Below are 12355 nucleotides of genomic sequence, written 5' to 3'. Positions count from 1 at the left end.
GGCACTGCCCTGATGCCTGCAGAACCTTGAGGCAATGCCTCCCTGTTCCTAACAACGATCTACAGTAGCCACACGTCTTGTTTTGCTAGGGATCTAGCAAGCAAAAGTACAAGCAACAAGTCACAGATAGACAGCGAAACCATCACCAAATTGGACACTTTGGCCATCCAACAGAGATGACTAGGGGAGCCCAATAGAGAGAACAAGCAAGCAGCATCAAATCTGTTGCATATAGCACCCCCTAAAACAAACTGGGGAAGCCCTGCTGAGACAGACTGCTGGGGCTCCCAGATGAGAGTCCCAGGCAGAGCTGAGTGCTTTTTGTGGATGTGCTTCAGCTCCTTCCCACTGCGGGCATTTTTATACCATGGGGTAAACAGTAAACCTCTGTTGGAGATGGTTGACCTTCCAGTTCTCAAGGGCACAGTGTCTATAATACCCTTAGCTATGTGCTATCACAGGGCCGGGGGTTAACCTGCTCAGGACAGTTTCAGAGGACATTTGAAATAGACGGTCTCCTGTCCTCAGAGTCTGTTTTTTTGTAAGCACATGACGGTTTGCAGTATAATTTAATGTCTATTAGACCTCCTCCCTGACAGGCTGGGGACAGGACCCATTCAGCAAGGAGATCAAGGTTGCCCTCAGTAGGTTGTCATGATGGCTAAGCCTGCTGGAGGAGACAGCAGAGCAGGAGTTTAGACCAGATACGTCAAGCTGACTCTTTGGGCTCTACTGCAGCCTAGCTGGGTGACCTTTGTGTCTTCTGTCAGCTTCATTTTTCTAGATTCTCCCTTTGGGGGGGAAGGGGGTCATTAAGACAGGGTTTTTCTGTGTAGCCCTGGCTGTCCTGGAACTCATTCTATAGACCAAGCTGGTCTCCCAAGAGCAGGGGATTAAAAGGGTGCACCCACTGTCACTCAATATCATGTCTCATGAATTGAGTAATATGACACCCACTTTGTGGGTTACTATGAGAATGGATCGAGCCAGACATGAATACAAGTAAGAGTACTTGAGTGCCAGTGAGGGCTGAGGCTCCACAGCCCTCCCTCACTGCCCCCAACCCACCCCCACCCCACCCCCACCCCCAATGTCAGGACCCCATGGAAATCAGCACCTCACTAGGACTCAGGAAGTGTGGCTGGGCTTGGTTTTGCTTGGGCCTGCAACAAATCCCCGTATGTCTTATGGATTCAGGCAGTCCCGGAGGTCAGAAAGTCCAAGTTTGTTTCCTCTGGCTGAAGTCAGGGTGCCTACATGGTTTTACTCCCTCACACCCCTGGAGGCGCTAGGTTTCCCCAGCTTCTAGAGCAGTGTTTCCTTGCATTTCTTGTTTATCTTCCGAGCCAGCTGCAGAGTGTCTTGCTTCTTTTGTTCCCTAGCCACCTTCTGTAGTCACCCCCAAGCCCCTGTTATGTTGTGAGGACCTTGTTGGATTTATGGTCCAACAGGACCATCTGGAAGAGGCTGCTCTGTTCCATCTCATTGGTGGTTTTGCCTCCTGATACTCAGTTTCTGGTGTGGACATATTGGGAGACTTATCTTCACACATCAGCTGAATCAGGAAGCTTTTCTGGTTTCATGTCATGGCTTGGCCAGGGACTGGTCTATTTTAAAGCAACAGTCTATACCCTGCCAGGTCACACGCATTATTCTGTGACCTTATCAGAGGAAAAGTCTCTGAGGAAAAGTCAGCCTCATTCTCTGCGGGATTCCTCTCCCTGGCACATGGCCGGCACTGGGGGTATGTGTTCATCATATATAAAGGCCAGCAGGTCCTGACTGATGCACGCGTGTGTCCTTTTAGGCCACGGCGAGTGTCACTGTGGAGAATGCAAGTGCCACGCAGGTTACATTGGGGACAATTGTAACTGTTCAACGGACATCAGCACATGCAGGGCCAAGGATGGACAGATCTGCAGCGACCGAGGCCGTTGTGTCTGTGGGCAGTGCCAGTGCACAGAGCCCGGAGCCTTTGGGGAGACATGTGAGAAGTGCCCAACCTGTCCTGATGCTTGCAGCTCCAAGAGGTAAGGCCTGCTCTTCCACCCTCAACTCCAGGTCTGTATTTCATCGGGCAGCCCTCCCTAGGCAGCCTCCTGTGCCTGCTCTCCAGCCTCTCCCATCTGTGCAGCCTGTCTGCCAAACAAAACTTGTACCAACAGTTGCCAAAACACTAGCTATGAAATGCTGTTATTGGTGGTTTCGGGGGAGGAAGAGAGGATCGGTGGAGGGAAAGTTAAAAATAGGCCACAAAAATTCGACGTCACTGATCCAGTCTGAGCAAGTTTAGAGATTGCAGAGGAACAGCGGGAATGAGATGGACCTGGTGCTGGGTCCAGACACAACAGCGCCTCAGAGCCTTGAGCATGCTATAGTTTGCTCAAAGGAGAATGCAGTGTGTGTCCTTCTCCATATGACTGTGGTCCTCCACAGAGCAGCTTCCAAACAATGCTTCCTAGACCAGGCCTGTGGGAATTGCTGCATTAAACAGACTGTAATCAGAAGGCAAATAGGGTGGAGAGGAGCCGACCTAGATTGGGATGCCTGGAGCAAGCGTGGGGGCTTTGGATTTTTCTGCTCTATTTGTGCTGATAATAGAGCCGGACGGAATATAGAGGTTGTTTGGTCTACAGACACTGGCTCAGTGCTGGGTCGGGTCACACAGTCTGACGACCATCCTCCCCTCTGCTCTTCATGCAACAAAGGCTGGTTGCAAGAAGTCTAGCAGCACTGCTGCCTGGAGCACAGGCATGCCTGCCGTTGGCTGTCAGAACTTCCTGGATAACAGCTGTGTCGTCACTGGAGCTGAGGAACCAGGCAGGCAGTGGGGGAAGCTGGGCACCAAGCAGAAACAAGTGGTGATGCAGGCAGTGTTCCTCCTTGGCGGAGGAACACAAGTGTGCCATTTTCTTTTGGCAGATTTCCCCAAAAATGTCTGGCCAGGCTGATAATGAATCGAGCTGATGCTCGCAGAGCCTGCAGTTGCCACCGCTCAGCTGTGCTCACAAGCATTCTGAATGGCTTGACCCTCCCTGGCCATGTGCCACAGACAGCCCTGCGCATGGGCAGCTGGACCTGCCTCCAGATCAGAGACAAGATAGCCGGGGAGTGGCCAGGCTCCATGCCTGTGTGACTGGAATCACAGCCCTAGTCAGCAGATTGTGCCCAAGGAGCTCCCCGACTCCCACCTTCCCACCCTCACACCCCCTCCAGCCCCCACAGCTTCTAGCCAGTGTTATTCCCGCTGCTCAGGGCATATGAGGCTCATGGGGAGTGGGCAGAGCTAGGGCAGCACACGGAGTCAGTAAAAGGAGCTGAAACCTCCCCTGCCTTCCTGTGGAGTGGCAGGCAATGTGGGCTTGTCTTGAACAGTTAAAAGACCTCAGGGAAAGGCAAGAGCTAGGAAGGCCCAGAGATAGGGACTGATCCTTCTCATCTATCCCTAGACCACCCTGACCTTCTGTCCCTTTCATAGCCTAAAACCAATTTGTTTCTTTTCCTTTTCCTTCTCTTTTTCTTTGCCTTCCTTCCTTTCTTCCTCTTTCCTTCTTTCTTTCTTTCTTTCTTTCTTTCTTTCTTTCTTTCTTTCTTTCTTTCTTTCTTTCTTTCCTCCTTCCTTCCTTCCTTCCCTCCCTCCTCTCTCCTTTTTTCCAAAGTTCTTTTGATCATGGAATTTTAGGCCATTTTCCTACTTGCTGTTTTCTGAGAGGTTCTGAATATGTTAGTCCTTCATCCCTGTGTTCTAGAACTCACCAAACACACCCTTCACTTCAGTGAGGTCACACTCGGCTCCAGCTGATTTTAATTAACATGCCTTGAGCAAAAGTCTCCGTGAGCAGCTTGCTTTTGTAAAGGGGCAGACAAGCTTTAATAGTAACTACAGTGCATTCTGAGTTTCCCCCAGGACAGGAGACTCAGTTCTAGTCTGCTGTACCCACATGGGTTGTTGGAGGGTGTCTGAGAGGTGACCTGGAACCGTGGTGATACAGCAGTGTATCTGAGGGGAGCTGTGGGTTCCCCCTCAGCTGGAAGCAGGCATCCTGTTTTCCATGTGTTGATCCAGGAGGCTGGCAGAAGGTCCAGCAAGCATGAATGACCAGAGATGGAGCCACCTCTTCCTGGCCACTGGCCGAGCCTGCCTACCCTGAGTGGAGGTGGGGGTAGGAGAAGGGACCATACAGGACAGGAGACAATTATGAGCTGTACTGCCCAGCTGCAACTCTGTAGAGTGCGATCAGCCCAGGAGAGGAAGATTTGCCACCAACTTTGGAATAGTGCATATCAGTGCCCTCTTGAGAAAGTTATAGCCCTCTCTCTTCATAATCTACTCACTCTCTAGTCCTTGTTGATGTCCAGAAGGTGGTTCAGAGTATGTCGGGAGGCAAGACTCTAGGAGGGGGGGGTCTCTGGAAAGTGGCTCTACCGTGTATGGAGCTCCGTCTTGCTCTGAGATCAAAGTCCCCAGCTCCTGTGCTAGAAATATAACTTCAGTCAGTATGTGACTTCCCTCTGGAACCAGGGAACTGTCTAGACACCCCGCTGTTTTGATCCCCATCAGCATGTGGGATAAGCAGGTGACCTGTCCCCTTGTGACTAGGGTTTTGTGGGGATACCCATCGCTTTAGTGTCAGGGTGCCTCCCCTGCACACATACACAAACACACACACACACGTCTTTAGACCTCAGAGTGCCACTTTCCCAGAGTCCCCTGTCTTCCTCTGCCCTGGAGTTTGCTTTTCCCATGGCTCAACCCTGGTCTTCCCAAGGAGGCAGGGACCATTCCTCTCTTACAAATTTTAACAGTGGCTTTGGCTGAGTCCTGGCCTCTCAGCTGTGTTCCCAAGCTGATGCAATCTTAGGAGGGAGACTGTCTGGACTCAGGTTTGATGATTTAGAATGAATTAATAACTACTCAACAGAGCATTGTATATCCTCGCGTGCTGTCAGCTCAAGGTGGGTGGTGGGTTTCTTTTTGCCTCATCTATTTTCTAGAGAAGGCCTCTGTTATAAAATGTACCAGCTTTGGTGTAGACAATTACCATGTAAGTGGCCAGTGTGCCCTGAAGGACGCTGACAGGTGGACACTGTGTAGGAATGGGGATAGGGCTGGAGCCCAGGGTACCCAGACATTGGTATCAGTTCTTCTGGCTACCAGAATTGCCAGGAAGCCCCACCCTAGAGGTCAGCTCTTAGGGTTGCAGTTGAGCCAGGCATTGAGGCCTACTGAGCCTTGTCCAGAGAGTGACAGATGGGGATACTGAGGTTGGAGTAACACAAGGGCTTCAGACACTGGACCCAGGAATGTAGAGGCTCCTCTGTGGGCCAGGAGTAACTTTTATACCCCGGAAACCTCTTCCATGGAGCTGACTCCTCGGCCAGTTCACTGTAGTAGGGTACAGGTGGATTTGGTTTGGTTCCTGCTCTCAGCATTGGGAAGGTCTGCAGCTGGCAAATTGACCAGTATACCAGATACATCTCCCTGAAACCCTGGGGCTTCCTTTTTAACACCAGCAAGATGTCAGGTCATCATGTCCTTAAGGTTAGACTTCCAGACTGCAGCTGAGCCTTTGGGACAGTATGCAGCCATTAACGACCACCTTGATTTTCTCAGAGACTGTGTAGAATGCTCTCTGCTTCACCAAGGGAAACCTGACAACCAGACCTGTCACCACCAGTGCAGAGATGAGGTGATCACGTGGGTAGACACCATCGGTGAGTGCCCTGCAGAACTATGGACAGCTGTCTCTCAGACCTTGGCAGGCATCTAGGGGTTTTTTTTCTTCCCTGGGGAGTGAATGGTCTCAGCCTTGAGTTAGGCCCAATGTAGCTTTGGCATGATTGCTGGCTCCCCAAGGGGAGCCTGGGGTGGGGCTCTTGCATGTTATTGGCAGGACTCTTGCACAGAAATCAGTTTGGCAGCTGCCCAAAAAGCTGCTCACAGAATCAGCACACAGTCATGACCCAAAGATTTTTACGTAAATGGTTATGGCGTTGATTGAAATCGTCCGTTGTTCATTAACTGATGAATGGTAAAGCAAATGTACAATATCCATCTATAATGCAATATTATCTTGTCACACGAAAGAGTCAGAACACTATCATCATAACATGCATGGGCCTCCAAAATATTGGGCTAAGTAAAGAAGCTGGAGAGAAAAGAACGTATATATTAAACAGTGTTCACAGTAGGCAGTGCCAATTGAGGAAGAGGGGCCGAGAGTGAGTGTTAAGAGCACATGTAGACATTGCTGGGTGGTGGTGCAACATTGTGAGTTTCCTAAATTGGCCACATTTTGAAATGGTTAAACAGTTCCTAAGGGACTGCATATCTGAAGAGAGAAATTTCAACCAAGGCTCGCCAGTACTAGCAGACTTGCCCTCAGCCTTGACCCCCAGCTGCTGTAAACTCCCAGGCTTTGTCTGCCTTGGTCCTGGATTCTCTTCTTTGTAGACTCCTGTTTCCTCTTCCCTGGTTTTGATGGACTGCTTGGCCGGCTCACAGCCTTGAAGTATGCTGAATCTATTTATCTCATGAACATTCAGTGAGCAGTTACTGTGTGGCTAGCCTCATGCCAGATTCTGGGCAGTTGGGAATTCTTTGCAGCCCCTCACATCCTTGCCTTTTGCTCTTTCCCTGGCCTGCTCTCCAGGGCCTGGCTGAGCTCCTTTTCAAGGAAGCACATGTAGTGAGGAAAGAAAAAGGGTCCCCTTCCCACCTCCCACAAACAAGTCCTATGTGGGATAGCTTCTTCCCAGCCTGACTCGCCAAGGAGACTCTGCAGAGAAGTATATATATCCAAGCCACCACCTGCCCCTAGGCAGGCTTTCTTTTTTATTTTTATTTATTTTTTCCTTATGTATTTACTTGTTTGCTTGCTTGCTTATTTATTTATTTTTGAAGCAAGGTCTCACTGTAGTCCTGGGTGGCCTAGAAGTCACTATGCAGACTGGGCTGGCCTCGTACTCAGAGACCCACCTTCCTCTGCCTCATCGGTACTAGGATTAAAGTGTGCCCCACCATGCCCAGCTTTATTATTTTGTTCCTATTTTTATATTTTTCTCACTATATATCCCACTTCAAACTTTGCATCCTCCCGTCACAGGCCTAACTTCCTTTTCTCCAACATCTTTACCTCCTAAAGATAAGTCCTAAAACCCTTTTCTGGGGACCTGGTACCTGGACAGGACAGGGTCAAGGGCAGTGTGGGGAGAGAAGGGCTGTGCCAGCCAAGGAAGGGCTTTGTCAGGAGTGAGACCCGGTATACACAGAGCTGGCCCTTTAATGGCTAGATCTCTGACAGGGTCTCATATATCAGTGTGGAGTGCCACCACGCAGCAGCCTCTCATCCTCAGAGCCTCGCACCCTGAGTTACAGCTCTCAAGGAAGAGCAACCTCTGGTCCTCTTTAGTCAACTCAGCTCTGCAGACTGGGCCAGTTTCCAAAAGCACTCACTCAGGCCTGCTGCATCTAGTTCCATTCATCTGTGTCCACTCCCAACCATTGAAGACTTCTTTTATTTCATGTCACTACTAGCCAACACTTCAGAGGGTTGACAATCCTGATGGGATCCAAATGTCCCCAAATCAATAAACTCAGCCCTGGGCCTGTGATCTTGATGTGAGAAGTCTGAGCTCATTTTAAAGCCCCGAGGCTCCTTGTAGTCTCCCATCTTTTCCTGCGGGGCGTGGCTTCTATCCCCGTCTGTGAGAGTGGTTCTAGTGCTACCGAAAGAGATGCTCAAGATGTCTCTGCTTGCTTTTCCCTCTTAGTCAAAGATGACCAAGAGGCTGTGCTTTGCTTCTACAAAACTGCTAAGGACTGCGTTATGATGTTCAGCTACACAGAACTGCCCAATGGGAGGTCCAACTTGACGGTCCTCAGGGAACCAGGTAGGTGAGAGCCCGAGGGGCCATCCTCAGCCTGACTTCTTGTGCCAGTCCCTTTGTGGTGGTGCAAGCCTGTGAACCCAGCACTCTGGAAGGTAAAGATGGGGAGATGAGCCATTGAGAGCATTTAAAGGCCAGCCTGGCTACTTGAGACTCCATCTCAAAGTACGTGTTTGGAGCACACTAGCCAGCCGTACTGCTGAAGCTGAGGGCTGAGGCTGGCACAGTGGGGCTTTGAGAGTGCTGCTGCGGAGCCTTACTTACTGTGAAGGAAACCTTAGCATGCTGGGTTAAAGGGTTTTGTAGGGAAGATGCAAGGCAGCCGCTCCACCAGGGCTAGGGTGTTCCGTAAGTTGAGGATTATCCAGGTCACGGCAGTCCATACGGCTGCTGCTGTTTCCCAGTTCAGATTCCAAGGGCAGACGGAGATAGCATTCCTACCTGCTGCTGCTCAGTACCAACAATTCTATCTTGTGCTTCTTCTGGGCACCAGGACTAGCTCCTGTGCCTCAGAGTGACTGGGACTCCAGCCATTTCAGTTTTTGGATCTGGGAAGGAGTAGAAAAAGGTTTGCAGATTCCAGGTCACAGAGCCCAATTTGCAAGTTGAGCCCAACCCCCAAACACAGTATTGCCTTCCTAGGCCAGAGACAGGAAGTGAAGTACTAACCCAGGGCGCTTGCCCGTGGCCTTGCTTTCAAGCCCTGTCTTTGCTTGGAAATAAGCACATTTGCTCCTTGGAGCTCTTTGCTAAGGGCTCAGAAATGCCTGGCCCTAGACCAGGCCTTTCGGAAGTGATGCATGCTATTGCCTGCCTGTCTGGTTTGTCCCTGAAGCCATCGATATGAAAGCTGGGCTATGGCCCAGCCTCCTACCTTGAAGGCTCTGGAGCAGTCCAATAGAGGTATAGACATTCACCAGGGGCCTCGTTTCTGTCACCACTGGGCTGTGTGACCTTGAAACAGTTGCTGAATTCTTTGACTCTTTCACTGTTTGTTCCTTGGGGAGACTACTAGCACCCACCCCAGCTTTCAGTCTCACAGAGGCAACATGAGGGGGGATGGACAGGAGGGACGGTGCAACCTTTCTCCTCAGACATAACTGGGATGCTGATGGCTCTGCCCATCTGTCTCCTGGTCCCTTCCAGAGTGTGGAAGTGCCCCCAATGCCATGACTATCCTCCTGGCTGTGGTTGGCAGCATCCTCCTGATTGGGGTGGCACTCCTGGCCATCTGGAAGCTGCTTGTCACCATCCATGACCGCCGAGAGTTTGCTAAGTTCCAAAGCGAGCGATCCAGGGCCCGTTATGAAATGGTGAGTGGGGGATGGGTTAAAAAAGACAAAAGTTGCTGGCCTAGAGCCAGGGCCAAAGGCTAAAAACAATCAACCAAACCAACGAAAAATGAGGTAGGTATGGTAGTATGCACCTATATTCCCAGCTACTTCGAGGCTGAGACAGGAGGAGTTTGAAGTTCAAAGCTAGCCTGGGTTACTTACCAAGCCCTTGTCTCAAAATAAAAATAACCAAATTTTGAGTGTAGTTCAGGGGCAGCGTGCTTGCCTAGCATGTGCAGGGCTCTGCTAGTACCACAGAATAAACAAACCATGGATAGGAGTATTACAAGCCTGGAAGACATGAGGGGTGTACAGACCCTAGTGCATGCTGGGACTGCTGAGGGGTGGGGTGGAGCACCAGAGGCAGGCTCAGTGGGGAGTTGGACAGACACAGAGATAGAACCCTGAGAAAAAAGCTCAGGCTCTCAGGTCTGGTTGGATGAGCAAGTCCTTCTGCCCCAGACACACTGCAGGCTCAGGAGAACAGAGCACAGGGGAAGTACCCCCAACTCCCCAGAGTTAGAGTCTGTCTGTTCAGGTTCCAAGGGACTTCCGGGGCTTTCTGCCTAAGCCCTGTATTTCAGAGACAAAGAGTAAAGGCTCAGAGAAGGGAGGGGATTCCCCCAGAGCACAGAGCAAGTCAGAAGCAGGCATCCCTGCAGGTGCTGGACGGACCTGAGGCTGAACTAATACATGCGCTTTCCTCTCGTGCTCGCAGGCCTCAAACCCCCTGTACAGAAAGCCCATCTCCACACACACTGTGGATTTTGCCTTCAACAAGTTCAACAAATCCTACAATGGCTCAGTGGATTGAGGCTCCTGCATGGCTGGAGGGGGACTAAGGACAAAGACTTGTGTGTCTTGGACTACTTGGACCATTTGCTCACGCTAGCTAGGCACGCACCGAGATGCCCTCCAATGGGCCGTAAGGGACCCGCTACTCAAACAGCAGGCCACAGGCACGTGGGGCCACGTCCCTCTACGCCAGGGAGAGCAAGGAGACTCTGGTGTTCTAGGCTTCCCCACTGCCTCCAGCTTGCTGTGTCCATGAACTGCTGAAGGCTGGGCTGCCCCTCCCTTTCCTGCTGGACCAGGCAAGAAGGTATCTGGAAGACTCTTCGTGTACAAAGCTAGCGTGCAGCCTGGCCTTTTCGGGTTGATCATTTTTTTTTCTATGAAATAAAAAGGTCACGCATTTATGGTGTAGATCTGATTACTGGTTCCCTGAGGGCTGTCTGCCTGGCATCTGTGGGTGTCGGTAGTAGAATCCGGGAGTCGTCTATTGAAAGTACATGCCTTGCAAATGTTAGGTTTTGCCCTCTTGGCTATGTTTGTTTAGTGCTTTTGTAATGAAAAGGAAAGTTTGGGATTGAAAGTAAAGATGGAAACCAAGCAACTTTGTGTTGGCTTTGTACATTCTAGCTTGTGCCTCCCTTTCTGAGTGGTCTTGAGTAGAGACTGGCATGCCCATACACTTTATCAGGGACAAGACTTGAACCAGACCAATACTCCCGAGCCGGGCTCCCTGACGTTCTGGGTATTTACGGTGTTGAGCAAGTACCGTTGGGCCTCCCTGGTTTTGCTTAGAGTTCTAGATAGAAGCTGTCCAGACTACACGTGTTTCCCACCTGTGTTCTGCATTAAGAAAGCTAGAAATAGATGGTGCAGATGCTATCTGTGGAGGTATGTGGCTTCCACATAAAATGTTTCTTATGCTACGTGTACTGGCTGGATTTGTGTGCCAGCTTGACACAAGCTGGAGTTATCACAGAGAAAGGAGCCTCCCTTGAGGAAATGCCTCCATGAGATCCAGCTGTAAGGCATTTTCTCAATTAGTGATCAAGTAGGGAGAGCCCAGCCCACTGTGGGTGGTGCCATCCCTGGGATAGTGGTCCTGGGTTCTATAAGAAAGCAAGCTGAGCAAGCCAGGGGAAGCAAGCCAGTAAGCAGCATCCCTCCATGGCCTCTGCATCAGCTCCTGCCTCATGCCCTGTGAATTCCTATCCTGACTTCCTTTGGTGATGAACAGCAATGTGGAAGTGTAAGCTGAATAAACCCTTTCCTCCCCAACTTGCTTCTTGGTCATTTTTTTGGTGCAGAAATACAAACCCTGACTGAGATGTAAATACTAGACTCAGACCAACACCTTCCTTCATCAAGCCCATGAAGGCCCAGACCCTGAGGTCATCTCAGCTGCTATTTTCTGCAGAGCCATTACTCTAGATTCTCTTTGGATATAAGTAGCTCCCAGTAGCCTCCTGACCCATTGCCTTCACTATTATAGAAGAGTAAGCTGGCTCTGGAAGGGGAAGTGGCTTGCTGAGGCTCAGGCTAGCTGAGGATATTGTGGTGCTAAGCCCTGGGCTAACAATGTCTCACTTCCTTGAGAAATCATTCATTAAAGTTTTGTTTTTGAAAAACTGATTTTTAAAAATATTTACGAGTGTTTAGCTTGCAAGCATGTCCATATACAACATGTGTGTCTGGCCGGGCGGTGGTGGCGCACACCATTAATCCCAGCATTTGAGAGGCAGAGCCAGGTGGATTTCTGAGTTCGAGGCCAGCCTGGTCTACAGAGTGAGTTCTAGGACAGCCATGGCTATACAGAGAAACCCTGTCTCGAAAAACAAAAAAAACAACAACAACAACAAAAAACCATGTGTGTCTGGTACCCACAGAGGCCAGAAGAGGGTGTTAAATTTGGTCCCTGGGAACTAGAGTTACAATCTGTTGTGAGCCATTATGTGTGTTCTGGAAACTGAACCTCGATGCTGTGCAAGAGGAGTCAGTATTCTTAACTGTTGAGCATCTCAGCCCCTTGCTAAAGGTTTTTCAGTTCAACACTTCAAGCCTTGGATAAGCATTGGACCAAATTTCTCTTCTGTGATTGGCCTGCTTTAGGGTGAATGCTGACTGTGTGGGACAAAGAGAACTGATTCTGAGTTCTTCCTCTTGTGGAACTCAGAGATATGGCCATAAGTCCCTTTACAAATATATAAGACAAGAAATTGATGGCTTTGAGACTTTCTAAACAGAAGAAGGAAAAGGAGGAGGAGAAGAAAAATGATGATCATGGAAAAACTTAAGTTTCTTTTCTACTTATTATGGGTCTCCTAGAGACCACGCACTAA

General features: G+C 50.0%; 1 protein-coding gene across 1 annotated transcript in view; it reads left to right on the top strand.

The window, feature by feature from the left end:
- Itgb5 (integrin subunit beta 5) overlaps positions 1–10620 on the top strand; it is a 113153-nt gene extending 102533 nt beyond the window's left edge. Inside the window, exons 11-15 of the mRNA XM_028752244.1 lie at positions 1808–2030; positions 5615–5715; positions 7774–7893; positions 9037–9203; positions 9943–10620. Of these exons, the coding sequence (XP_028608077.1) occupies positions 1808–2030; positions 5615–5715; positions 7774–7893; positions 9037–9203; positions 9943–10038 (707 nt within the window). The 3' untranslated portion in view covers positions 10039–10620. The remainder of the gene's footprint in view (positions 1–1807; positions 2031–5614; positions 5716–7773; positions 7894–9036; positions 9204–9942) is intronic.
- The last annotated feature ends 1735 nt before the right edge of the window (positions 10621–12355 follow it).

Source organism: Grammomys surdaster, unplaced genomic scaffold (genome assembly GCF_004785775.1).
Source record: "Grammomys surdaster isolate TR1022 unplaced genomic scaffold, NIH_TR_1.0 125889, whole genome shotgun sequence".
In the NCBI taxonomy this organism is placed as follows: Eukaryota; Metazoa; Chordata; class Mammalia; order Rodentia; family Muridae; genus Grammomys; species Grammomys surdaster.
Note: the sequence above shows the minus strand (reverse complement) of the source record. Positions and strands in the feature narration are given on the sequence as shown.